This window comes from Trichosurus vulpecula, chromosome 3 (assembly GCF_011100635.1).
Source record: "Trichosurus vulpecula isolate mTriVul1 chromosome 3, mTriVul1.pri, whole genome shotgun sequence".
Lineage (NCBI taxonomy): Eukaryota > Metazoa > Chordata > Mammalia > Diprotodontia > Phalangeridae > Trichosurus > Trichosurus vulpecula.
The window spans coordinates 396210777-396236171 of NC_050575.1; the positions used below are offsets into that span (position 1 = coordinate 396210777).

Genomic DNA, 25395 nt, shown 5'->3' on the forward strand with positions numbered 1-25395 from the left:
CCTCATCTTTTAAATGAGCTGGAGAAAGAAATGGCAAACCACTCCAGCACCTTTGCCAAGAAAACCCCAAATAGGGTCACGAAGAGTCAGACATAACTAAAATGACTGAACAAGTCAAGGAAAAATTATATTCAATTGACAGTGTTTGCAGGTGTCTCAATGAGGTTTGAATATCACACTCTCAACTGATTGAACTAGTAATGATGAATTATTGGAGTCTGTTTCCATCATTTATGATTCTTTAATGCATAGCATTATTTTTTTTTTTGGCAAGAATATGCCTTGTTCCATACCTGACTCGTGTTTATACGTGAGTAGCCCTTTCTATTTTCCCTCTTTACAGGGGGGAAGCTCTTTAGATTTGGGCCAAAAATAAAATTGTTCCTTGAGAATCTAAGGTCTGGGTTGAACTGAACCCCTGGAGAATCTAGATTTCCTGTTGAGAAGACAGGCAAGCCAAGTCAGGTCAACAAATCAAATTAACTAGCACAAAGCATTAACTATGTTCTGTTGTTACTGTTTGTTGTTTGTTCTCAAAGAGGACCATGACATCAGGGAGGTGATGCCATGATGTGCAAGTGAATTGGATTACAGTGAGGGATTGCTGTGCAAAGTCACCAGCCTCACTTTCTCCTCTGCAGCCATCTGGGTCCACTGGCAAGATATTACTCAGGATGACTGGAGATGGCCCTGGATGCAGTGTGAGACCTTGGCTTTTTTAAGTTCCAGACACTGGGCTAAGTGCTAAACAACTCCAGAGCAAAGAATCCAAGACCAACTTTGAGGACTGGTAAAGGACAGTGACTGACAAAAGTCCCCAGCCTCCTCGTGACCTCAGTCTAGGGCTACTTTGTTAGCCACTGTGCTAGAATAGACAAACCACAATCATCCCCTCCCAAGCTCCTAGTTCTCCCCTTCTTCAAAACAGGTGATATTCATGATTTCTTTTGATTCAACTCTTGAAATAATGTAAAAATAGTCACCCCTTCATGTACATATAATGCCAAGATCAAATAACACATTTATTGGGTGCCTACTATATGTAAGGCACTGTGGTACAACACTTGAGTTCTTGTTGGGTGATAAGACAGATACATCTATCAACCATTTATTAAGCATCTACTATATCCTGGGCATTGGGATAAAAGAGATAAAAAATGAAATAATAACCTGCCTTCAAAGAGCTTTGATTTTATTTGGGGAGATGACAGGTACATATACAAAGTATAAATAATATCACTACAAGTTAATGGGGGAGGCAGTAGCAGTGGGGGAGGTAAGCAAAGTCTTCATGGAGAAGGGAGAGCCTGAGCTGAGCTTTGATGGAAACTAAAAGGATAGATGCATTCCAGGCATGGAAGACAGCCAGTAGAAATGAACAGAGATGAGAGACAGCCTATCATGGGTGAGGAGCAAGGACTCCAAATCCAGTGACTTTTCCATTACGTCCCAATGTCTCTCCCATTCTTTCACTGCTAAAATGGGTCCCTACAAGACAGAGGGAATCTGCCAAGCTGCAATGATCTGGCTTCATTCTACCTTTTAACTCACCATTTTTTGTTTGCGCTGCAGAGCCAAGCATTCAAAAGCTAAAATGAAGCCTGCTCAAGGCCCCAGGGAGGAGGGAACCTTAATGTATGTAAACCGTAAGGGCCAGCCTTGTTTTCTAGACCCCTCTTGGAGAAACACTGATTTAACTTCTGAATGGCAATGACCTCTACCTTCAGCTGTAGCTAGCTCCACTCAAGGGTGAGACAATCTTCATTTGATGTGGCACTGATTGCCCCGGGAGTTTCAGTTATGGACTGCTGCCACCCAGACGACAGAGAGGCTATAGTATAAGGTCTCTCATATGTATGTTATACTATATTGCTTTTTCTGTCTGGTGGAATGGATGTCTAGAGAAAGGAAGTAGATGAGCAATGTGTGCCAGGGTTTACCCACAAGAATGTACAAATACTGTATTCAAACACTATGTATGAGGCAGGCAAATAGTGCAGTGGATAGGGTGCTGAACCTGGAGTCAGGAGGATCTGAATTCTTTTATTAGCTCTGTTACCCTGGGCAAATCACTTCACCTCTGCCTCAGTTTCCTCATCTGTAAAATTGGGAGAATAATAGCATCTATCTCCCAGGAATGTTGTGAGGATCAACTGAGTTAAAATTTGCAAAGTACTTTGCAAACTTTAAAGCATTATTATATAATTCCTATTTTATAACACTACAGACATAAGTAATGATGGTGATGATGGTGGCTAGCATTTACATGTGCCACTATGTGCCAGGCATCGTGTTAAGTGTTTTACAAATATTATCTCACCCAATCTTCATAATAATCTAGGAGGTATAGGCTATTATTATCTCTGTCTTGCATTTGAGGAGACTGAGGCAAATAGAGCTTAAATGACATGCCCAAGCTCACAGAGGTAGTAAATATCTGAAGCTATACCACACAGGCTAGTACGGGTACGTTTTCATAAGGAATCTGAGATTTCTTCAGTCTATCATTCTTCATTTTTGTGGCTTTCAATTTTTTTTATAACATGTACATTTTTCTTAGATTCTGAAATTTCTGACACATTTCGACAGGAAAAACAGGAATGAATATTTAATCGGCCAGTAAACAGTGATTTATGAATCCATACGTGCCAAGCACTGTGTCAGCAAAGGGAATGCAAAGGGAGGTAAAAAATCCCCTTCCTTACCCTCAAGGAGCTTGTAGTCTAATGGGAAAGACTGCAAATGACTATATACATAGTAGCTATAGACAGTGTAGACAGAAGGCAGTCTCTGAGGAAAGGCTGTAGTTGCAGAAATTCTGGGGTGGGTGTTTCCCTAGAAGCAGGTGCAACAGGCGGCTTAAAGACATCTATGACAGGTGTTCACTTGAGTGAGGACTCCTGGATGGTTAACTAAGGTTTACTTGGTGTTGGCAATCAAGTAAGAATGGAAGGATGAACATCCCAATATCATCACTTTCTCTATCAGCTCTTTGGTGGGGCAGATAAGAGGGAAGAGGTGCTAGCACAGACTTGTTTGTTTTATCTGTTTTTCCTTCTTAGTTGGAACAGAAGTTAGGGAGTGTCAGGTGTGATGACCCGTCTGATGCAGTGGCCACTGCCCTCATCCACACCACTGCCAGTCCTGCGTCAACCTCTGTTTGCAGGACATATCGTCAAAATCCTGTGTCGAGACTGTTTGCTCTTTGATCTCTGTAAACCAGAGTGAGGCCATTAGGTTTTACCGGAGAAAACTGGTCAGCAGCAATTATTCTATTACTTTGCAATTGTTCTAATGGGAATGGTCCCATTCTAATCTTCCCAGACAAGGCCAACATCTTCTGTAGGCAATTAGCGTTTCGGGCTGTCATGGACCTTATGCAAAGAGTAGGCTATAGCATGCCAATAGGCTGGTATCCATATACAGGTTTGGGGCTAGCTCAGTGCCTGGTACATTGTAGTCACTTAATAAATGCTTGTTGATTGATTGACTTTAGTAACACCAACCAACAACTTTAGATTCACCCAAATAAATATTTTGACTTCTGTCTACCTAAAGACCAGTTCGGTTTCTTTTTATTCTTTTTTCAGTCAATTGCTTTGGTCTCACAGTTTAGAATTTACCTACATTAAGGGTGGCATGGTTGGCTAATGTTTGGAACGTTCAGGGAGAAGCTGGGACACTTATGCTTTATTTTTGGATGATATTTGAATGAATCAGAATCACAGGGAAGGAATCCACTAACTCTTGAGACAGCCTGTCCCCCTCTGGGGTCACTAGAATTATTAGGAAGCTTTTCTTTGCATGAAGCCTAACATTTGCCTTTTTGCAACTCCTGCCCAGGGCTTCTTGTTCTGCCCTCAGAGACCAAATAGAACAAGTTTAATCCCTCTTCCGTGTAATGGTCTCTCAAATATTTCATGACAACTACCATGTACCACCTAAGTAACTATCACAGGCTAGTGCTTCATCAGGGCTGTAGACTTTTCACTTATCTGAGTATTTTCTCTCCAAGCCAGGGATTCTTAACCTTTTGTGTGGGTGTCTGGGCCCCTTTGGGTAATCTGGCGAATCCTGTGGAGATCCATTCTCAGAATCATGTTTTTAAATAAATAAAACTAAATACATATGTTTAGAAAGGAGAATAATTCTATTTAAATACGGTTATCAAAAATTTTAAAAACCAAGTTCATGGATCGATCCCAGGTGAAGAACCACCTTGATCTAAGTACCTTATCGAACTCATTCTCTTCCTTCTTTAAGTAAAGTATTTTCCAATGCATTTTACATTTGGGGGAAGGGAGGCACCAAAAAAAGGAACTCAATCTATACAGTATATGGCTCTAAGAGCTAGGGGTGGGAAATCAAGAAGAGTCTCCCAATTCTTCTTCAGCATTTTGTGAGTTAGATAATGTAACTCATTTAAACTGCAGGTCAATAGGCAAACACATTGCAGGATCTCTCAAAAAATAAACATAAAGATGGGATCTCTGCCAGGAGATAAGCAAGCCTTCTCTTTTAACCCTTAAATAATTGGTCATTTTTTAGGTGCTTGGAAGAAATTTCAGCTCTCTGGTGAATGATCCTTATGAAGATTTCTCTAGGTCATACCAGACATCTCAGTTCAACAACCAACCTAGCAGTCACCCAAGAAAGAGAATAATTTGAGTATTGGATTGAGAAAAAAAGACTTCTCTTTATAATACCTGTCTCTCAGGGATGTTTGGGCAGGGAGGAGAAGGGGTCTACCTTAAGTCCCACCTTGTCTCAGTTGCCCATGAAGTACCTAAGGAGAAGTCTAGCAACTCTTACCAATCCTCTGTTCCTCTCCCACCCCCTCCATCTCCTACAAAGAGTTCACTCAGAGGATTCCAGTAGTTTGAAGTTCAAACAAATCCCTGACAGGGCACTGGAGGAGGAGTATTACAGAGACTTCACCCTCAACCAATTGTGAAAGGTTTTCAAGGCCAACACCCATTCATAGGGACTATTTCAACAATCGTGATTTGCTTCTGAATTGATCACTGCAACTTGACAAGAGAGAAAGAAGCAAACTTTCAGATCCATTCCATCAATTTAGGGTTTCAATTCCATTTCTCAAAAGGTAAAAATCCCAGTTTTTGGCATTGTTTACATTTCAGGAGATGCTGCTTCAGTCACTTTTATATTGTCTCTTTTTCCACAACAGGAAATATCTAATTCTTAATAACTCTTAATATCTAGCTCTTAATAGTCTTATAACACATTCTTGACTTGGCCAGGAACCAGTCTAGCTTTCTTTAGGGAGAATCTCCCTTGCTTTGGCAGTACATTCAAGGGACAGAGCATATATTGGGAGCCTGAAGACCTGTAACTATTTATTTTTGTTCCAGTTCATCAGCAAGTCAACTGGGAGCAGAAACTTAGGAGGGAAATTTTCCTGCCACTTTGGTGAATGTTCAAAGAAGTACCTTCCCTCTAACACTTCGGGGCGGGTTTTTGCCCCAACTGAGGCTAACTTGCTGCCACCAGCTGCTCATCTCTGAATATTTCCTGTCATTGGGAATATGCCTTTCAAAATGCTTTTAAAAAATAAAACACCTTGGATCTCCCTCCCACTTGAGATGTCTTACAACTTTCTTATTCATGTGGAATCTGTTTTCAGTGAGAACCAAAAGCAGGTTGAGGAGAAAGTAATGAGCTTGGAAGAAAAGCCATCAGGAAACTGACTTCATGTTAGTGTAAACACGCAAAATAAAGGGACTTTCCTGTATTTTAATATTCATGGGATTTTTTTTTTCTCTCTCCAAAGGCGTACTTAGCAATGGACTCTTACACGATCCAGATGAATGGCAATCGTGATCTTTCCACAGTCCTGGATGTCCACGTAAACATCAATGGAAGAAATACAGTCTTAGGAAAAATGAAAGGCAAGAAGGCTAGATGGGCAGTGAGGGCCTCTGACATGTCCAAGAAAACTTTCAATCCCATCAGAGCCATTGTAGATAGCATGAAAGTGGAACCAAATCCCAATAAAACCATGATCTCTTTGTCAATAGGTGAGTATTAGACCATCACTTACAAGGAAAGGGGAACTCAACTTCCCATTTACTAAGTTTATTTCATTGATTATCAGGGGTAAAAAAATGAATAAAAATGGAGGTGAAAGTTCAGATCTCTTGTTGGGTGGAGGGACCTAGAGGGAGAAAAGTGTTTCTGTCTTGTTCACTGATTATGGAATATTATTAATCTTATCATCGTTTTTTTCCTTCTTCCTCTAAAAAGGAGATCCAACTGTATTTGGAAACCTCCCTACTGATTCTGAAGTTACTCAGGCCATGAAGGATGCCTTAGACTCGGGAAAGTATAATGGTTATGCTCCATCAATTGGTAAGTTTCCTCCACTTTGCTAATATCGTTTAGATTAGTGCTTCCTAATGCTTTTTTCCATCTTTGAAATTTTTCTAGACTTCATTCTGCTCTCTGTTTCTGTCTTGGTATTCAGAGACTAAAATGAAATAAGCATAAGGATCTGGGGAGAAGGTTCTTGAGAAAGAGTTCTTAATTTTGTGTTGAGGACTCCTTTGGGAGTCTGGTGAAGTCTATGGGTCCTTCCTCAAAATAATGTTCCTAAATGCATAAAGCAAAATATATAGCAATACGAAGGAAACCAACTTTACGAAATATAGTTCTTAAAATATTTTTTAAAAACCAAGTTTGGGAACTCCCAGATTAAGAACTCCTGCTTAGGGGAATTAACTGTAAATTATAAAGGTAAATTGATATCTTAGACCCGTCTTTGAAGAACACCTGGTACTTCTTTCAGGCCTCACACAACATACCACCAACTGCTGTGTTACAATTCTCAGATAAGTTTATTTTCATATCATTGCTGATTCTGAGGTTTATTTGTCTGGTTGGAACTACCCCTTTGCTAATTTCCTCCCTCCCTTCCCTTTTCTCATTCACCCACCCTAGGCTTCGGGAATAGATTTTGCTGATCCCATGAAAATAACTCCTTTTGTGTCCTCCCAGTACTTCTTCCTGTCTTAAGATTCTTATTTAATTGTGGTCCTAGCCAGAGCCATAACTAGGTGTTCTGGTGCCTGGGGCAAATTCATGTGAATGAGGCAAAGGGAGTCTTGAGACTCCTTAACCACTCCTGGCAATGGTTGGGACTGGCTGGAATAGAAGTCCTGGGAGTTGGGGAGGTTGAAGAAGTAGGAAAGCAAGGGAGTTAAAGAAGGAGGTAGGAGTTCAAGTGGAAAAGCCTGTAAGGATGATTTTATTGTGGAGGAGGGAGAGTAACTACCCATGATGGCAGCAAGGACCTGGGCAGGGCGGAGTCAACCTGAAATGAAGAGAGGTGGTTGCTGAGTGATGGTAACTTAGGGAAGGTCTGAAAGTGAAACTAGGGGAACCAGCAGTCTGCCAACTCCTCTCCTTGGCTCTGTGTGTCAAGGTTTTATGAAAGAGCATCCATCCCTGAAGAATGTGCATTCAGGAGAAAATCAGGTTTCAGTGTGCTGAAGAAGAGGTCTAGAATGAAGGGAAGGTTAACAATAGTACCAATAACGGGAGATTCCAGATTGCCTAGTAGAAGTTGGTACCTAGGCCAAATCCCAATGGCCATCAAGATAGTCCTGGTTTTGGTCCTTGGGGAAAGGGTATAGTACTGAGGAGAAGACAACGAGACCTAAGAGAGACCAATTTTTTAAAAAATGATTTATTGGAACCTCATCTCCAGGTTACATAGTTTGGGATCTAAGTTGGTTTCTTTAGGCACAAAATCATACAATATGTGCTCTGGGCTATTATTATCCCCACTTTACAGATGAGATTAAGGCACAGAGAAATTTAAATGATTTGACCAGGGTCCATGGCTAGGAAGTATCTGAAGCAGGATTTGCACCATCTGTTTTCTAATACCCAAGTCCTGGGCAGGTTCAGGAAGGAAATCGCCCTACTCACTGATCTCTCCTTCTATTTCCAGGCTATCTGGCTAGCCGGGAGGAAATCGCCTCCTATTACCACTGTCCAGAGGCCCCCCTGGAGGCAAAGGTAACAAAGATCACAGTTCCACCGCATAGAGTGAAATGAAGCTGGGAGCTCATCCTGAGATTTCATTTAGGGCAAATCCCGCCTTTTCTAGCTCCAGATCATGAAAGTCAAGTAGATGGCTTAAGAAATAAAGAGAAGGCTGATTGTCCTTGTTCTTGAGCATCTCTAGGGATTTTGACAGCTAGCTAGCACTTTGAGGCTGCCTACATATGTCATCTCGAGAATTAGATCCTCACAACGACCCTGGGAGGTGGGTGCAATTATCATTCCCATTTGACAGATGGGGACACTGAGGCTGACAGGGGGTGAAGTGACTTTTCCAGGCTCATACAGCTAGGCTGGATTTGAATTCAAGTCTTCCTGGCTCCAAGTCATGATGAAATGTATTAAATTTTATGAAGTTTATTTTTTCTTTTGGTACTTGCAGGATATCTACTGTGAAATAGAAAAATATACAATATGGGGTAGGAGGAGCTTAGTCATCAGATATAAAGGTTAAAGGACCACAATTTACAAAGGTTTTTAATAATGACTGTTAGCCCATCATTGCGCAGAATTCAGAATAGTCTTGTTCTCTTTAGGTACCTCCTGACATAGGCAGCGAGGTGGCGCCATAGTGCACAGAGTGCTAGGCCTAGAGCCAGGAAGACTCATCCTCCCGAGTTCAAATGTGGCCACGCTTACTAGTTGTGTGACCCTGGGCAAGTCACTTAACCCTGATTTGCCTCAGTTTCCTCATTTGTAAATGAGCTGGAGTAGGAAATGGCAAACCACTTCAGTATCTCTGCCAAGAAAATCCCAAATGGGGTCACAAAGAGCAGGACACTGCTGACAAATTGGTGTGAGCCTTGTAATTAGCTTCAGAGCTGCCCTGGATTTCTTTTTAATCAGATTAATGATAATAGCAATTTGTATTTCTTTAGGGCTTTAAAGTTTGCAAAACACATTCTTCACTATTCTGTAAGGAAGAAAGGTAGCATAAGAATCTTTATTTCTGTTTTGCTGAAGAGGCTCAGAGAGGTTAAGTAATTTGCCTAGGATCATGGAGCTGCTAAGGGATGGAGTTGGACCTTCTGACTAAATCTATTGCTCTTTTCCTTATCTTGTTTTGACTCTTTTAATGGATGGAGGCCACCCAATGCTAGAGAAAGTGTGAAAGTACTTTGGAAAAAAAAACCCACTAAAATAAGATATTGTCTAATCATCATGGTTAATGCTTAATCATGCTAGATTTGAGTTCAGATCCTGTTTCTGACATGGGCTGGTTGACTACAGGCAAGTCGCCAGAGCCTCAGTCTCAGAGACTTATTTATAGATTATAAATTAGATGGATAGACCAAAGACTGTAAGTTATAGAGAGTATATGATCTATACTGGTGAAGGAAGTTCCCAAACTGGTGAATTACAAGTCCTTGACATCTCGACTCATAGTTATCATTAGCGCTTATAATTGTCTATAGTCTTAATGATTGCTGAAGGTAGGGAAAACAGAGTTTTGATGCAGTTACATGGTTAAGATCTCTTGACTTCAGTTGCATATTGAATTGACAACTATGCCAAGATTGGGGCTAACTGCACCCCCCACCCACCCTCTGATATTTTTGGTTGGTATTTCCTAAGAGAGAAGGCCTCCCTCTGCCATCTATATCATATCTCTAGCCAGGAGCGAATAATCCAGGGAGAAAGTCCAAGGACACTATCAGTTGAGAATTTTTCCCAACTCCAACAACAGGGTTGCATTTTTACGTGGTGGCTAGCTGAGGCATGACCAACTTTCTAATAAAGTTACGTACATACACACATATATACATATACATATGTATATATACATATATATCACAATATTCACATACGTATGCATAAAACCTATTAATCTTCTGGTTTTAGCTCAGCATAGTCAATACTGTTTTCATGAAAGGCAATGTGGTGAAATAAAGACTGGGAGTCACAGACCCGTATTTGAATCCCAGCTCTGTGGATGATGGAGGCTAAACCACTTATTCTCTCTGAAGTTCACTTTTCTTATCTACAAATTAAGGATAATAACACTGATAATACCCACCTTGAAGGTTGCTGTGAAGAAAGTACAAATGTTAAAATGCCATGCAAATTTGAGTTAGCCTACCACTGCCTAGAATTCTTTCTCCTTCTTCCCAACTCGCTCATTTTTGTGAAGTTGACTCTTGAATTCCTGCCTGTTCTCAGATTTCTGTTATCCAGGAATCGCCGCTGTAATTAACCCCTGTGTTCTCTTCAGGATGTCATTCTGACAAGCGGCTGTAGCCAGGCCATTGAACTTGCCTTAGCTGTGTTGGCCAATCCAGGACAGAACATCCTGATTCCCAGACCTGGCTTCTCTCTCTATAAGACTCTGGCTGAATCCATGGGGATTGAGGTCAAACTTTATAACTTGTTGGTGAGTGATCTTTTGGGGGAACCTTGGAAAGAAGACACTTTAGGGAGGTTTTCTTTATTTTAGGAATAGAACAGAGCCAGCCCATTCTGCCTTCTAATATATGACTGCTTATTTTATATAGAATTGCCTATGACATATATTAGTGCTTTATATATAAGATGCTCAGAGCTCCGTATTCTTAACTAAGCATTTGTCGATTGATTCCTAAGCTCAGCCACAGGGGCCCCCATGTTCTCATTGATATGTGCAAATTTAGGGATCTATTATTGTCTAGTAGCTAACATCAACTTTTTTCCACTCTCTGTTAGCTTAGTTTCTTTCAAGACTCTTAGAATTTTGTTCTGCCTCCTTAGGCTGCTTGGGGCTTTTCTTCCTTCTCTCTGATTTTTGTCCCCAGATATCTCTTCCTTTTTCATCCTTTCCATCGTTCTAATTCTGTTTCTTTCAGTGGGTTACCCCCCACCCCACACACACACACTGTATACAGTTTGCATATTCATAGTTGTTTGTACATTTTCTTCCCCTGCTTTTGCCTTTCTTTATATCCTCATTGCTTTATATCCTCACTTCTAGTACAGCGTCTGGTGCATAGCAAATGCTTAATAAATGCTTGTTGGTTGATTCTGTCTCCCCCTGAACTTCTAGGATTTCATAGGATGTTACGGAGGAAAGGGACCTTAGAGATTATGTCGTCCAATTCCTTCATGGAGGCCGTACAGCTAATAAATCTAGAATTCAGACTTGGGCCTTCTAACTCCACTCTACCATCTCTGTCCCTTCACAAAGCATGCATGTGTTCATAACCTCCAGACATATTGACTCAGATATGAGTATGTTTGCTCATATTTCAGAGGTGAAAGGTCCTGATGTAGGTAGCCAAAACTATAAATATGTTTTATCATTTAAGTTAAATATTATATTAATTATCATTATAATATATAATAAGTAAATTATTGGTATAATTAAATATATTAATTATAATATAAAATTATTATGCAAAAGTTCCAATTAAATTCAATCCAAAAAGTATTTATCAAGAATCCATCATAGGCAAGATATTATACTAGGAATACAAAGACAAAATGAAAAACAGCCAAGTCTGCAAGGAGTTCTCAGATCTTATTGCAATCTTTCCTTCCTCTTCAGCCAGAAAAGTCTTGGGAAATTGACCTGAAGCATTTGGAATCATTGATTGATGAGAAAACAGCGTGTCTTATTGTCAACAACCCATCAAACCCCTGTGGTTCAGTGTTCAGCAAAAGCCATCTCCAGAAAATCCTGTCTGGTAAGATGACTTCTTTGGTCTTGGCTCAGATCTGTCAAAGACTTCCCCTGCATGTGGAATAAAGTAGAGGTCTCCCTGCCTAGGCTCAAAAGCAAGGGACAAGATTATCTTCTAGGGCCAGGATGGAGGCAAATAGAGTGGTGAGTTGGTAGGAGGAAATGTGATGGACCCAGCAGGATACACACACACACACACACACACGTACATATGTGTATAGTATACATATACATACATATATACATATTTACACACACAGAAGGAAGGCACAAGGTGAAGGAATTTTATTCCTCCTTTCTTATTTTCTGAGATAAATAGGTTTAGTTAATGGATTTTTAAAAAGTTGATAGAGTAGGTGCCTGTACTAGATGAAATTTTAAAAAAAAGAATTAGAGGATATATTTCAACATGTCAATGAGTTTATAATCTCATTTGGGAAAATGACACATATGTATATGCGATGGCTTGAGAAAAATAACAAGGTAATATAGGGAAAATATGATATAATGCAGGCTTGATTGAATACTTGAATCCTGAGGGATCCCAGGGCAAAGAAGTGATCCAAGTATGTTTCTCCTTTCTTTAGTGGCTGCAAGACAGTGTGTTCCCATCTTGGCTGATGAGATCTATGGAGACATGGTGAGCGCTGGGCAAAAGACTCACTCTGGGTTTCTACCCTAAGGAATTACCACCTTTAGATTGCACCTTTTGGAAGGCAAACAAAAGTCACCCCTGAGTAATTTTCTTGTATGTCATTGTCTCCAATCTTTGTGGTACTCCTTTCGACAAATTTCCTGAGTATTCTGCCACAACAGCATGCCTTGCTAGTATTCATTTCTCTCACACAGATTCAATATGGAGGCGGTTCTGTATTATTGGGCTTGGGTCATCTTCCTTTCTTTACAAACCTCCTTCCCGATATCCAGGCCAGCCATCTTTAGCCTATCTCCTTTGAAGCAGCCAGAGGCTAAACCCACCTAGAATCAATATCAGTCCCCAATCTCCTTGAGATCCCAATCATTCCTTAGCTTTTGAATATGGGTGGAAGAGTCAAGAAGATAACATATATCTGAGGGCCCATCCTAGCTGTAGAAAGGGGGAGAGATCCCTGAAAGAGCAGACAAGAAATATCATGAGCCTTCTTCCTCTTCAGGTGTTTTCAGATTGTAAATATGAGCCCTTGGCCTCCCTCAGCACCAATGTGCCCATCTTATCCTGTGGCGGGCTAGCTAAGCGTTGGTTGGTACCAGGCTGGAGACTGGGCTGGATTCTGATCCATGACAGAAGGGACATCTTTGGTAATGAGGTAAGGGCAGCAGATCTCTTGTTCAGTGGAAATCACATCGCTTCTTCCAACACACATGCACACAAATATATTCATATATGTCTATATATAATATATATATATACACATACACATATACACATATGTATGTATGTATCCCTTGTCTTGCACATGCAACTGTGGGAAGATAGATTTGGGATTTTTTGAACCAATTTTTTGGCACTGGTAACAAAAATACATACAATGGAAAGCATGCTAGATTTGGAATCAGAGGTACTGGTTGAGATCCCCACCTCACCACTTATGATCTCTGTGACTTCAGACCTCTCTGGGTCTCAGTTTCTTCTATAAAAAAATTACCTACCAGCTCTTAATCTATGATCTCTGTGAGTCTGAGTACTGTGAGTACTGAGTACTGTAGGTACTATGATGACTCTGTGACACTGAGGCTCAGGGTATCTGAGGAAGATATTAAATAAAGAAAAGCAACTGTCATCCCCACTTCCTACCCCAAACTCAATTTCCCTTTGCTTGGGTGAGTGAGGAGGTCTTATTCTTCTGCCACTTTGGGACTGAGTCGAGCCAAGTCAAGAAGCATCTATTAAGTGCTTACTATTCCAGTCACTGCGCTAAGTGCTGGAAATCCAAGTCCAAGCAGAAAACAGCCCTGTCCTCAAGGAGCTTACATTCTAATGGGGGAAGACAACACAAAGAAGGAAGCTGATAGGGGACAGGGGCATGGTGGTAAATTCTGGAGATCAGGAGTGGACCCCAGAGAGGAATGAAGACATGATGTCCTGGGTACATTCCTTAAAATGGAAGAATGAAAGGCAAGGACTTGAGAACTCATGATATATTCTAGATATATACCATACATGTGTAGATGCATGTGTGTATATATGTATGTGTGTGTGTGTGCGTGTGTACACACATACACACCCTAGATAGGTGTAATTTCGGAGGTACTGACTGTGCTTCCTGGAATGTTTAAGATACGAGATGGGCTGGTGAAGCTGACTCAGAGGATCCTGGGACCTTGTACCATTGTCCAGGGAGCACTGAAAAGCATCATGAGAAGAACGCCTCAAGAATTCTACCACAATACCCTCAGCTTTCTCAAGGTAAGGGTGGCTCAGAAGTCTCCTGTCTTTGGAGAAAGGGAGCTATCCATATAAGGGAAAGCTTATATAGAACCCTGGGAATGACCTCGTCTTATCTGTGGTCCTGCCAGTAGTCAATATAATTAATCCCGGGAGGGTCAGGACTGCATTAAGGTGGCTGAGTCTAGGCTGTGCTCTTTTACTTTTCCTTCATCCATTTTGGTCAAGATGAACACAGCAATGTGAATAATTTTCTGGGCCCTTGGCAAGCCCATTCATTCCATCCAAAGGGGGAATGAATATCATCTTTGCCCTGTTGACTGCTTTCATAAGCAAGCAACTGTGGGGTCTAGGCCCTCAAAATGGCGCTCATTGGAATGGCTTGATTCTCCTTGGTGATCTTTGCTTCTGTCCTGTCTCTTACAGTCAAATGCTGACCTTTGCTATGGAGCCTTGGCTGCTATTCCTGGACTTCGGCCCATCCAGCCTTCTGGGGCCATGTACCTCATGGTAAGCATGTCTCCAGCAAGCACTGGATCAATCTATGATACCTCCTGGATCAGAAGGGGAGTCAGATAGATTAGAAACACTCCCTCTTTAAATGTCTTCACTTCTGTCTTAGTAGGGAGAGGATTAATCAGTGGTTAGAATCATCCCCATGGAGCAGACACGCCTTCTTTTCTATGCATGCCAAAGTGCAATTTGATTTATTCAAGACTTGATTAAGAAAAAGAAGGGCTATTATGTCAGTGGCTGGAGTGATTTCAGCTCCAGTAGTTACTAGTTAGTAGGTAGAACTGAACTTTTCATCAAGTTCAAAGACAACTTTTGATCTTTACACCTTTATAATAATCCTTCTTATAATAACTTTATCCTTGTTCTTCTTCTACTAGCCCTTCCATCACTAAAAGAATGCATCAGTCTTAATGGTCCCTTGATATAGCTTCAGGATTTCTGTTAAGATTCCTCCCCAATGCCCACCCCTTTTACATGTCACTCAATGTCTGCTTACCTTGGTTTCCTCATTCATAAAATGAGAAAGATAATAATAACACCAGTGTTGTCATGAAGATAAAATGAAAACGTAATTGTGTAACCCCTATCCCAAACCCATTGGGATGCGGCTCTCTCCTGATTGGTGGAGATGGACGCAGTGATGTGAATAATTTTATGGGTGAGGGGAGGAGACTCCTAAAGGGGAACTCCTGTCTGAAAAGTCCCCAAAGCAGGGACTGACTGAGAAATGAACTCTTACCCTACCCCTCACCCAAGGTCAGTCATTCATCTCCATCAATAAGGGGAAAGTACCATACCAATGGGCTTTGGGACAGGGGTTATCTTCTTAAAGCCCTTTGTGAACCTTAAAGTGCTACAGAAATATTAGCTATTATCAGAAAATGGTTAAATTGGACATTTTCTGGGGGCTATGCTAAACCTCTTCACTCTTCCTTATAACTGGAAAAGACTTTTCACTTGTGTCTCCTCCTTCCTGCTACGGATGTAGGTTGGAATTGAGATGGAACATTTCCCAGAATTTGAAAATGATGTCGAATTCAGTGAGAGGTTAATTACAGAGCAATCTGTTGTCTGTCTCCCAGGAAAGGTGAGTATCTTGTCTCCATCAGAATAGTCTCGTGTTGCTGAAAGGTCTTGATGGCCCCAGGACCTTCCTGACTTAACTCCCTAAACTCCTTGTCATTTGGTTGGACTCAAAAGTATATCTCTCGGGATCTCAAAGGACCTCTCCTCACCCCTCTTCAACCCACACAGACCTGAAGACTGGGTCTGACTTTGATCTATTAACCATGACGTGAGTTTCTTGAGAGCAAAGCCTTCTTGTCTTGATCTGTATCCCAAATGCTTAGCTTAGTGCCTTGCACACAATAAATGCTTAATAAATGCATGTTAACTGACTAGATTCTTTGCTTTAGGAGTGAAAGGAAGCCATATTCCTTCCTTTAGATTAAGATCCAAACTTTCCACTGGGCCCTTCACGGAATGGTTCCTTATTCTAAAAGAGGCCATCTGTAGTTGTCCTGATCCATATCTTGTCACTGGACCCAGATGGCTCTGGAGGAAAAAGTGAGGCTGATGGCTTTACACAGCCCTCTCTCACTGAAATCCAATTCATTTGCAAGTCATGGCATCATCTTCTTGATGTCACGGTCCTCTTCAAGAACAAAAGACAAACAACAGCAACCTTATTCCCAAACATCTAAAATTAAGTCAAAGACTTTTGTAACTTAGGGTTAGACTACCTTAGGCGTAGTTTTGTCCCAGGTTCAGATTTTCCAAAGCTAAGATACATCTTTATTTTTTTTCCTGGCAGTGCTTTGAATACCCCAATTTTTTCCGAGTGGTTATCACAGTCCCTAAAGTGATGATGTTGGAGGCCTGCAGCCGGATCCAAGAGTTCTGTGAGAAGCACTACCAAAGTGTTGAAGGAGCCCAGGAAGAGTGTGACAAATAGGCCCATCTTCCTTGCCCCATACAGTGTGTACCTTCTGGGGCCAGGCTGGGCAGTGCCCTTCTGTTGCCCATGGAATTGGATGCCCTCTACTGGGAGAGGGGCCACAACAAAAGCATCCCACCTCCACCCCAACTCTTTAGAACTTTTGTTGTTTCCTAGTGCCAACTGAAAACACTCTGCCTCCATAAATTCTGCTAAAGTTGTAGTAATGTGATTCACTCCCCTAGTTTTTAGTCTCTCCCCACCATTAGATTCCCTTCTTTTTTACTCTGTGTAACACACTAGTAAAGATCTAACCCAGTTAATAGAATCTCTGGCTTACCAAGAAAGCACCATACAAAAAGGGAGAAAAAGAAGAGCAAAGAAATCATTCAGTCAAACGAGAATCAGTAAATAAACATTTATTAAGCACCTACTATATACCAGGCACTATGCTAAGCTTTGGGGATACAAAAAGAGGCAAAAGAAAATTCTTGTTCTCAAGGAGCTTCCAATCTAATGGGAAAGAAGGATGGAAACAGAAGGTCAAAGGAACTTTTGTCCCTCTCATGTTCTCACACTGTGGACCCTACATACTCAAATTAGTTCTAGATCCGAATTCAGTTACCACCTCACTGACTCTAGATGTACCTCACATTATGCAATAGATGTTACTGAAAAAAATTGGATTTGGATCAAATTTTTGGCGATTGTATTTTCAATGTATTTGTGGAGTTAGCTTTTTAAAGCAGCCATGAGAGGAATCATTTTTATAACATGAAGAGTTCTTTTGTAATGCAAATAATAACTCTCTAATTTATCTGCTTTGTGTCTATATTTTTATATATTGGATTTTCTTAAAGTGGGGGGGAGTAAACTTTTATGCCAGAAAAGACCTTTCGAGGAGTTATTGTGCCATTCTGGTCTGGTCTGACCTGTCATGGAATCACTTTTAGTGTAACTCTCATGTTGATTTATTATATTATATATTATATTATCTTTTAATATATTAGGTAAAGAGCATTTATACTGACCAAACCATTTGTTTTGCAAAGGATATAAATTATTGGTTTTTTTAAAATAAATTTTACAAAGTCTACAGCCCTGTGGTGTGATTTTTCTCTGTTAAGGAGACAAAGATATTCTCTACTCTCCAGAGTTCTAGTGAGGTCACCACTTACTTTATACACAGTCAGGAATCCTTGAGGAACATCCAATTTTATAATTCCATCGATTCTTTCATAACTTCAAGTCAAATTAGATCTTATATAAAATGCTGTCAAAATATGAGTTATACAGTTCCTATAGTAATACTTTGCATTACCCATAGACTTTGCACAGCCCTGGGATAACTTTAAGTAGCCCTCATGGTGCTAAATCAGTTCATCAAGCAAGAGATAAACTCCTCATCTCAAGGTGCAGAATTAATTAGAGAATGTGATGCACTACAGAGGACTAAACACTAGCTTTGGATTCAAAAGATGTGGGTTGAAATCCTGTCTCTGCCATGTAACTAGAAGCTTCCTGGTAATTTGGGGATTAAGATATTTTAATCACACTCACCTTTCTTTGATGAGGGCATAGAGCTTATTGATGGTGTTGGCCATGGCACAAGGCTTTTCTTATCATTCCTCTGTTGAAAGAAAATCTTTTTTCAGGCCTTTGCCCTAATTAAAGAGGCAAAACTCAGGTGGAAAAAATTAAAAGGCATTTAATAAAAAACACCAAAGCTGAAACACATTGGTGGGATGGCCACAAAGGACGAACATTGGATTCAAACTGGGAACAGCTTTTAAAGACAACTTTTCATAATAAGAGCAAGACAATCCTGATAGGTACATATCACCAAAAGAGGATGGGCTAGTGTTATCTCAGAGACAATTTATAATTACAGTTTACAATTGAGGTAGATGCAGATTTCTAAAAAGGTATGTGTCTTGACTTCTCCCCCAATACTATATCAGGGGAAACGAGATTAGAGGAAAGGGAGATGGGATGAAAGCAAGGGGGTGGCAAGCCTAAGAACTCATTTACCTAGTTACCTAGAATATGGAGCTGATCACAAATACAGATTAACAATAATAAGGTCTTTCATACTTATGTCCTATTATAGTAACTCAGATGTTTTAGTATTACTTTATTAATAGATTTAGTATTGCAGTGACAAACTTCCACTGTTCACCTGACATTAGAAATTTTGCAATGACAGGAAAAAAGGATGGACATGGCTTTGACAATATCAAGATTGTTCCTCAAGGGCAAAGATTGATTTGAAACAAGTCATAATGGGATTAATGATTCCAGGCAAGAGTCATAGTTAACAGACAATCATGCAGCACAGTTCCACATTATTCATAAGGTATCAAAGCCAGGCTCAGAATTAACCAAGTAGGAAAGTTTCCTGTTCAGGAAAAAAAAAGCACAATGGGGAAACTGAGTCAAGAGAAATCTACCTTCACACACAAGGTCATCCCCTCAACTTTCCTAGAAACAGACATCTACCTGTAGTAGTTCTCCAACTGCACTCCCTTTGGACAGTATATGGCATTCCCCCTAAATGATGGCCTATTAGATTAATGACAATCTAGACAAGCATACTTGAAATCAAAGCTTAGAATAATATTAAATTATGGTCCCACAAGATGTTACCTCAAACAGCAAAATTTCACTAGTCACAGCTTAGGGCTAGGATATTATTAGTTTTATTATGTTTCCTGAACAGCTAATAATGAGCAAATATAAGGACATTTCACTTATCCTTCATTTATAAATTAAGAACAATCACATTCTTGAGTTTCATACATACAATGAGTAGTTATTGAGTTAACTCAACCCCCCCCCCCAGAAAATTGTTGGTTATTTTAAGTCTCCAGACTAACAGATATCTGTATGGCCTATTAAGTCCTAAGGCAAAATAAAATCTTTGAATCTAAACTCTATCTTTGTTAAATTAGTTCAAAGATGTAACTTCAATATATATACTAATTATTAAGATACACTTTTGTAATTTTTGTAAGTGATAACCAAATAATATCAGACGAAACCCACTCTGTATTAAAAATAAACTTACAAATTTCCCCACTTTGGCTCATAGAGGTTCCAGTGTCTCAAACTTCAGTACTTTAGAATTTTACACAATGTGATCAGCAAGGCTGATAAGATCACATGACCTTGCCCAAGCAGAAAGTCCTAAGTAACCTCCCAGTAAGGATAATTTAAGGGGTCTGTGCTACTTTTCTCCCAATAGTACATTATTATGTTTATTACTATCCATTTTAAAGCAAATATACCCCATTAAATATTTACCAGTCTTCAAATATTTTTACCACATTCCTTTGACAGCTCAATTCACAATCTAACAGCATTCATATTAAAAGACAAGTTACTTTTCTAATTTCAGAATTGCCATTTCAGATACAACAGTTTCCTAAATTTCACAATATAAGAAAAATTTTAGAAACAAATAAAAACATACACAATATCAGTCAGGTGATATCGATTAAGTCTAGTTAAAATTATTTTACATAGAAAATCATTCATCTTTTCACTTTTGGCATTCTATACTAATCACATCTAAAGCAGTATATAGTAATCCAGTATGGAATAATTACATTAAATAATAAAAACAATAATATAACAGTTAACATTTATGCAGTTTTTTACTATGTGTCAGGTACTATGTTAAACACTTCATAATTATTATATCATTTGAGCCTCACACCAACCCTGGAAGATAAGCACCATCATCATCCCATTTTACACATGAGGAAACTGAAGCAAACAGAGGTAAAGTAATTTGTTGAACATCGCACAGCTAATAAATTTCTGAGACTGGATTTTAACTCAGGTTTTCCTGATCCATGCATTTTCTAGCATATTGTTTTAGTGCCAAATCACAAATGTAGTTTGCATTAAGTTCTGATTTACCACAATTATCCAAATAGGAGAACACATTTTACTATAAATTATTTAATTTCACAATTTAGTTTATAATTTACATAATTTAGTTTCAGGACAAAATTTCATTCAAATCAAGTTTGGGTTTACAATCTCAAATCATAATATTTGGATCCTTAATTTTCTCAATGGTCGTTTACGTGTAGCACTTCAAATTATAGAGCCAGCTACTTCATGGTCAAAGATTTAAAGTGACAGTCTTATGTCATCCCCTCTCCTTTAGGATCCATGAAGATTTTTCCAAAATATGGAAACTGCAAACATAACCTCTGTATATAGTAATGAAAGAAGCAGGGATGTGAATGTAACACATCAAAACCAGTCCTAAAGACCTACACTACACCCAAGGCTCAGAATAACTATAAGCAGCCAAGTATATGGAACTAAGTGGACAGATGTCTTGAATGTAGGAATTAAATCCTTACATTAAAAAAAAAAATTCCTGGCTTAGCTACTCTCCCCGCAAATTCCACAGGAGGGATTTAAAAACCAACAAATTAAAAAATTTTTGAATATTTACCAAAATGCAGATTAACACAGACTGCGTGGGAAGGTAGTTCAATTTGAGTTTAGAATTCCAATTTGAATTTTCTGCTTCTTCCTCTCATAGCAAAGATCTCTAATCAGGGTAAGATAAGCCATGATTTTTTTTTTTATGATGAGTCTCTTTCTGTTTTCAATCTGAGACAATAGTCATGATTTTTGTTCTCAAAGATGGATCCTTAATGACTGAATCTACACAAAGCTATGATTATTGGAACTTGCTGTTTAAGACCTTATGGAACTGTAACTGAGTCTGATTCTAGGGTATGGTCATCAAGAAATGCTATTGAGCCAATGATCTATGATGCCAGAAACCCTATGGGGTCAATGTCTATGAATTGTAGGTAGAGTTCTCATGGGAAAGGCTGGGAGAAAGATTCTTGGCATGGGCTGAAGTAGGATTATCCTGACTCAATTTCCCCAGTATGACATTTTCTCTTGAATGGAAAGTTATTCCCCCATTTAGCCGGACACAATGCAATTGGCTATCTATATGACTCTTGTCTGGGATTGACATGAAGTTAGGGAAGCATGATTCCTTTACTATAGCTGTGTTCCTACCCTCCTTTTATGGCAAATTTCTAGAATATTATATAATTATATTATATCATATCGTATCATATCATGTCATATTATATATAACTAATATATTATATGATTATATATAATATTGTAATGTATATAATATTATATAATCATGACAGATAATCAGTATAATCACATTATTAAATCTTTTTTTATAAAATAAGAAAAAAACATTGTCATGTACATAGCAGAACGTAAGAGAGGATTCAAAATATAAAGCAATAAATTTCCATTTCAAAAAAGCCTATGTAATAAATACTACACACTGTATTCAGAACTGTCCATCTTTCTTTACTTCCTTATAGTTTTTATTTTGTTCTCTGCTGTGCATTTTTTACTTTGTTCTTTTTTCTCCCTTTCTCCCTTCCCCCCAAGAAGGTTACAAGTAAGTGTGGTGATACATATATATATGTATATATAGATGTGTGTATGTATGTATATATGTATATATACAGATACATAAATATATATACATATACACAATCATATGCATATACATTTAGACATAGATGCATACACTTTATAGATATAATAGATATCTATACATAAATATCTATAATCATATACATATGCATTCATATGCATCTATGTAAGACCATAGTATACTTGTTTGTGCCATTTCTCTGAAGGTGGATAACATCTTCCTTCATAATTCCAAGTCTTTCCATAGTCTTCTAAATCCACCAACTCATCATTTCCTACACCACAGCAATATTCCAACCTTATACTGTCGAGTTATTTTAAATAGTCTTAAAGTATATTGATTAACATGGCTGACATATAGTATATTTTCTCTATTTTCTTCTTTTGATTAAATCTATTTAAGCTTTACCTTTGTCTGAGATAATTACTATTCCTGCTTTTTTTCCCTAATAAATTCTACTCCTGATCTTTATTTTATGTTTGTGTGTATCTTTTATTTCCTATCCTGATTCCTTTACTTTACTTCTACCCAATAGCTTGCCTTCAATTACTTAACTTATCCCCCCTCCAAAGATCCTCTTATCCTCTCCCTGAAAACCCTTCCCCTTGCCCTCTTATTTCTATCTGAATTTAGAAGACTTTTATAGCCTTCCAAATATATATGTTGTTCCCTCTTTATCCCATTTCCATTACTATAGATACCCTTCTATATGTCCCTTTATCCTATTCCCTTACCCTCTTATTTCTTTATAAATTTAGAAGACTTTTATTCTCTTCTAAATGTATGTATTGTTCTCTCTTTAACCCAGATCTGATTTGGGTAGGTTCCCTCTAGAAATCCCTCTCCTTTTCCCCTAAAAGTATAGGAACCTTCTCCTGTGAGTCTGCTGGTGGGACATCCCCCAGGGTGGCAAGCTTGCTACCCTGTTATCTTGATTAAAGACATTTTATTCCTCTGCTAATTACTTTGATTTATTTCAGGACTTGACACTCCTCTTCTGCCTTCTCTCTTCCCATTTCACCTGTAAATGATTCCCCTAACTCATGTACTGGTGAAATTTGGGTTTTGGACCTGTGATTTCCCTGGTTTAGGGGTCCCCAGGTGAGCTTGTCTCTACCTTTCACTTATACTGTATCTACCTAGTGATTTATATGTTATCTTCCCTAATAGAATGTAAGCTGCTTGAGTGGCAGGGACTTTTTTTGGCCTTATTTTGCAACCCCACCACTTAGCACAGTGCTTGGAGTCCTTAATAAATAAATACTTATTGACTGGCTGACTATACCAATGAAGATCAACACTTTGGCATTTGCCAGTGGGCACTTAGAGTGTGTCAGAGACAGGTCTTGAACTCAAGTCTGACTGACTTAGAGGCCAGCAGTCTAGGTACCACACCACAGTAAACCTCCTGATGGTGAGATACAATAGAAAAATGCCCAACCTGATACATAAGGAGCTAAAGCCACAGGTGTCTCAGCCCCCTGCTGGTAGTTTTCAGAAAATGGTCCTTTTTTTCTTTTTCTAGAAAGAGGTATTCCTGGGGAGGAGCAAGGCATATGTGAAATACTGTTTGTTTGAGGTTCTTTTCATAAGACAGCCAACATTGGAGAGGTGGCACATGGAGTGCTGGGTGTGGTGTTGGAGAACGCAGATTAGAATTGAGGCTCTGTTACTCACTAAAGTATCACTCCCATATATCATTAACCTCTACAGGCTTCAGTTTCCTAGCCTATGATATCAGGGATTAGAACTCTAGGGTACTTTCCAATGTGATTCATTTCAATAAGCACTTATTAAGTGCCTACTGTGCGCACTGTATTAGGTGAAGACAAGACAAAACAAAAACAGTCCCTACAGGCATGGAACTTAACTTACATTCTTCTGGGAGATATAGTAAAAGCAAATTCAAGACTTTTTTGAGGATGTAGAGAATGCCCAAAATTAGGAGGATCAGTTCAAGAGCTTACCACATGAGTCATAGGCATGGGCAATTTATGTCATTTGAGTAAGCATGCGGGGCATTTTTAAAAATTATTTTTTTCAATCAACGAAAATTTATTATCATTTCCTCTTATTTTCCAACTCCCCCAGGGAAAAGGAGACCTTTGTAACAAATATGCATAGCAAATAAAGCAAATTCCCATATTGTCCATGACAAAAAAAGAAAAACCCAAACATTTCCTTCTGTACCTCTCATCCATAACTTCTCTGTCAAGAGATGAGTAGCATGCTTCATCATTGGTCCTCTGAAATTGTGGCTAATTGTTGTATTGATGACAAATTTTTTAGGGGTATATAAATTATTGTACTGTTTCTACTCATTACACTCTGCATCAATTCATACGAGTCTTCCCAGGTTTCTCTGAAATCATCCTTCTCATCCTTCTTGCATCATAATGATATTCCACTATATTCCTGTCGCATAATTTGTTCATTTATTCTTTAATTGATAAGTGTCTCCTTAGTTCCCAGTTCTTTGCCTTAAAAAATCTGCTATAAATATTTCCATATTTATGCATCCTTTTCTTCTTTCTTTGATCTCTTGGGTTATAGACTGAGTAGTGGCAGTGGCAAATAGTTTTTTTTTAGGTAGAATTGTCATTTTTATTATATTAGCTTGGCCTACCCACAAGCAACTGATGTTTTTCCAATTATTTAGATCTGACTATTTGCGTGAAAAGTATTTTGTAATTGTGTTCATATGGTTCCTGGGTTTGTCTTGGCCAGTAGACTCCCAAATATTTCATAATGTCTACAGTAACTTAAAATGGAATTTCCCTTTCTATCTCTTGTTGCTGGGCTTTGTTGGAAATACTGATGATTTATATGGGTTTATCTTATGTCCTGCAACTTTGCTAAAGTTATTATTTCAAGTAGTTTTTTGGTTGATTCACTAAAAGACCCAAGAGAAGTATAAAAAGGAAAAAAGAAAACATAAGGCATTCAATAGAGCTAAACTGTTTATATCCTTACATGGGAAGATGATACTTATAATTCTTAAAAATTGCATCACTAATAGTACAGCTAGAAAGATTATACACAGACAGAGGGTACAGGTATAAGGAAAATTTGAGAGAATGACATAAAAATAATTAAGGGATGAGAAAGAGGAATACAGTGGGTGCAGAAGGGAGGGAGAGGTAGAATGGGGTAAATTATTTCACATGAAGAGACACAAAAGACCTATTACACTGGAGGGGAAGATGGAAGGGTGGGTGTTGGGCATCACTCAAACCTTACTCTCATCAGTATTGGCTCAAAGACGGGATAATATACACAATCAGTTGAATATAGAAATCTATCTTACCCAACAG

General features: G+C 38.9%; 1 protein-coding gene across 1 annotated transcript; it reads left to right on the forward strand.

Annotated features, from left to right (window-relative positions):
- Positions 1 to 4999: 4999 nt before the first annotated feature.
- TAT (tyrosine aminotransferase) lies at positions 5000 to 17671 on the forward strand. The gene is made up of 12 exons (XM_036748925.1): positions 5000 to 5104; positions 5792 to 6038; positions 6265 to 6369; positions 7973 to 8040; positions 10298 to 10456; positions 11603 to 11741; positions 12325 to 12377; positions 12892 to 13044; positions 14016 to 14144; positions 14550 to 14633; positions 15628 to 15726; positions 16453 to 17671. The coding sequence occupies exons 2-12, from the start codon at positions 5804 to 5806 to the stop codon at positions 16591 to 16593; spliced, it is 1365 nt and encodes a 454-aa protein (XP_036604820.1). The 5' UTR covers positions 5000 to 5104; positions 5792 to 5803; the 3' UTR covers positions 16594 to 17671.
- The last annotated feature ends 7724 nt before the right edge of the window (positions 17672 to 25395 follow it).

What these genes read in the sequence shown, in the direction of transcription:
- TAT (XM_036748925.1), top strand. Translation starts at nt 5,804, where the DNA reads ATGGACTCTTACACGATCCAGATGAATGGCAATCGTGATCTTTCCACA. An exon ending in AGGCCCCCCTGGAGGCAAAG is followed by an intron (nt 8,041 to 10,297) that starts GTAACAAAGATC and finishes TGTTCTCTTCAG; the next exon opens with GATGTCATTCTGACAAGCGG. An exon ending in TCAAACTTTATAACTTGTTG is followed by an intron (nt 10,457 to 11,602) that starts GTGAGTGATCTT and finishes CTTCCTCTTCAG; the next exon opens with CCAGAAAAGTCTTGGGAAAT.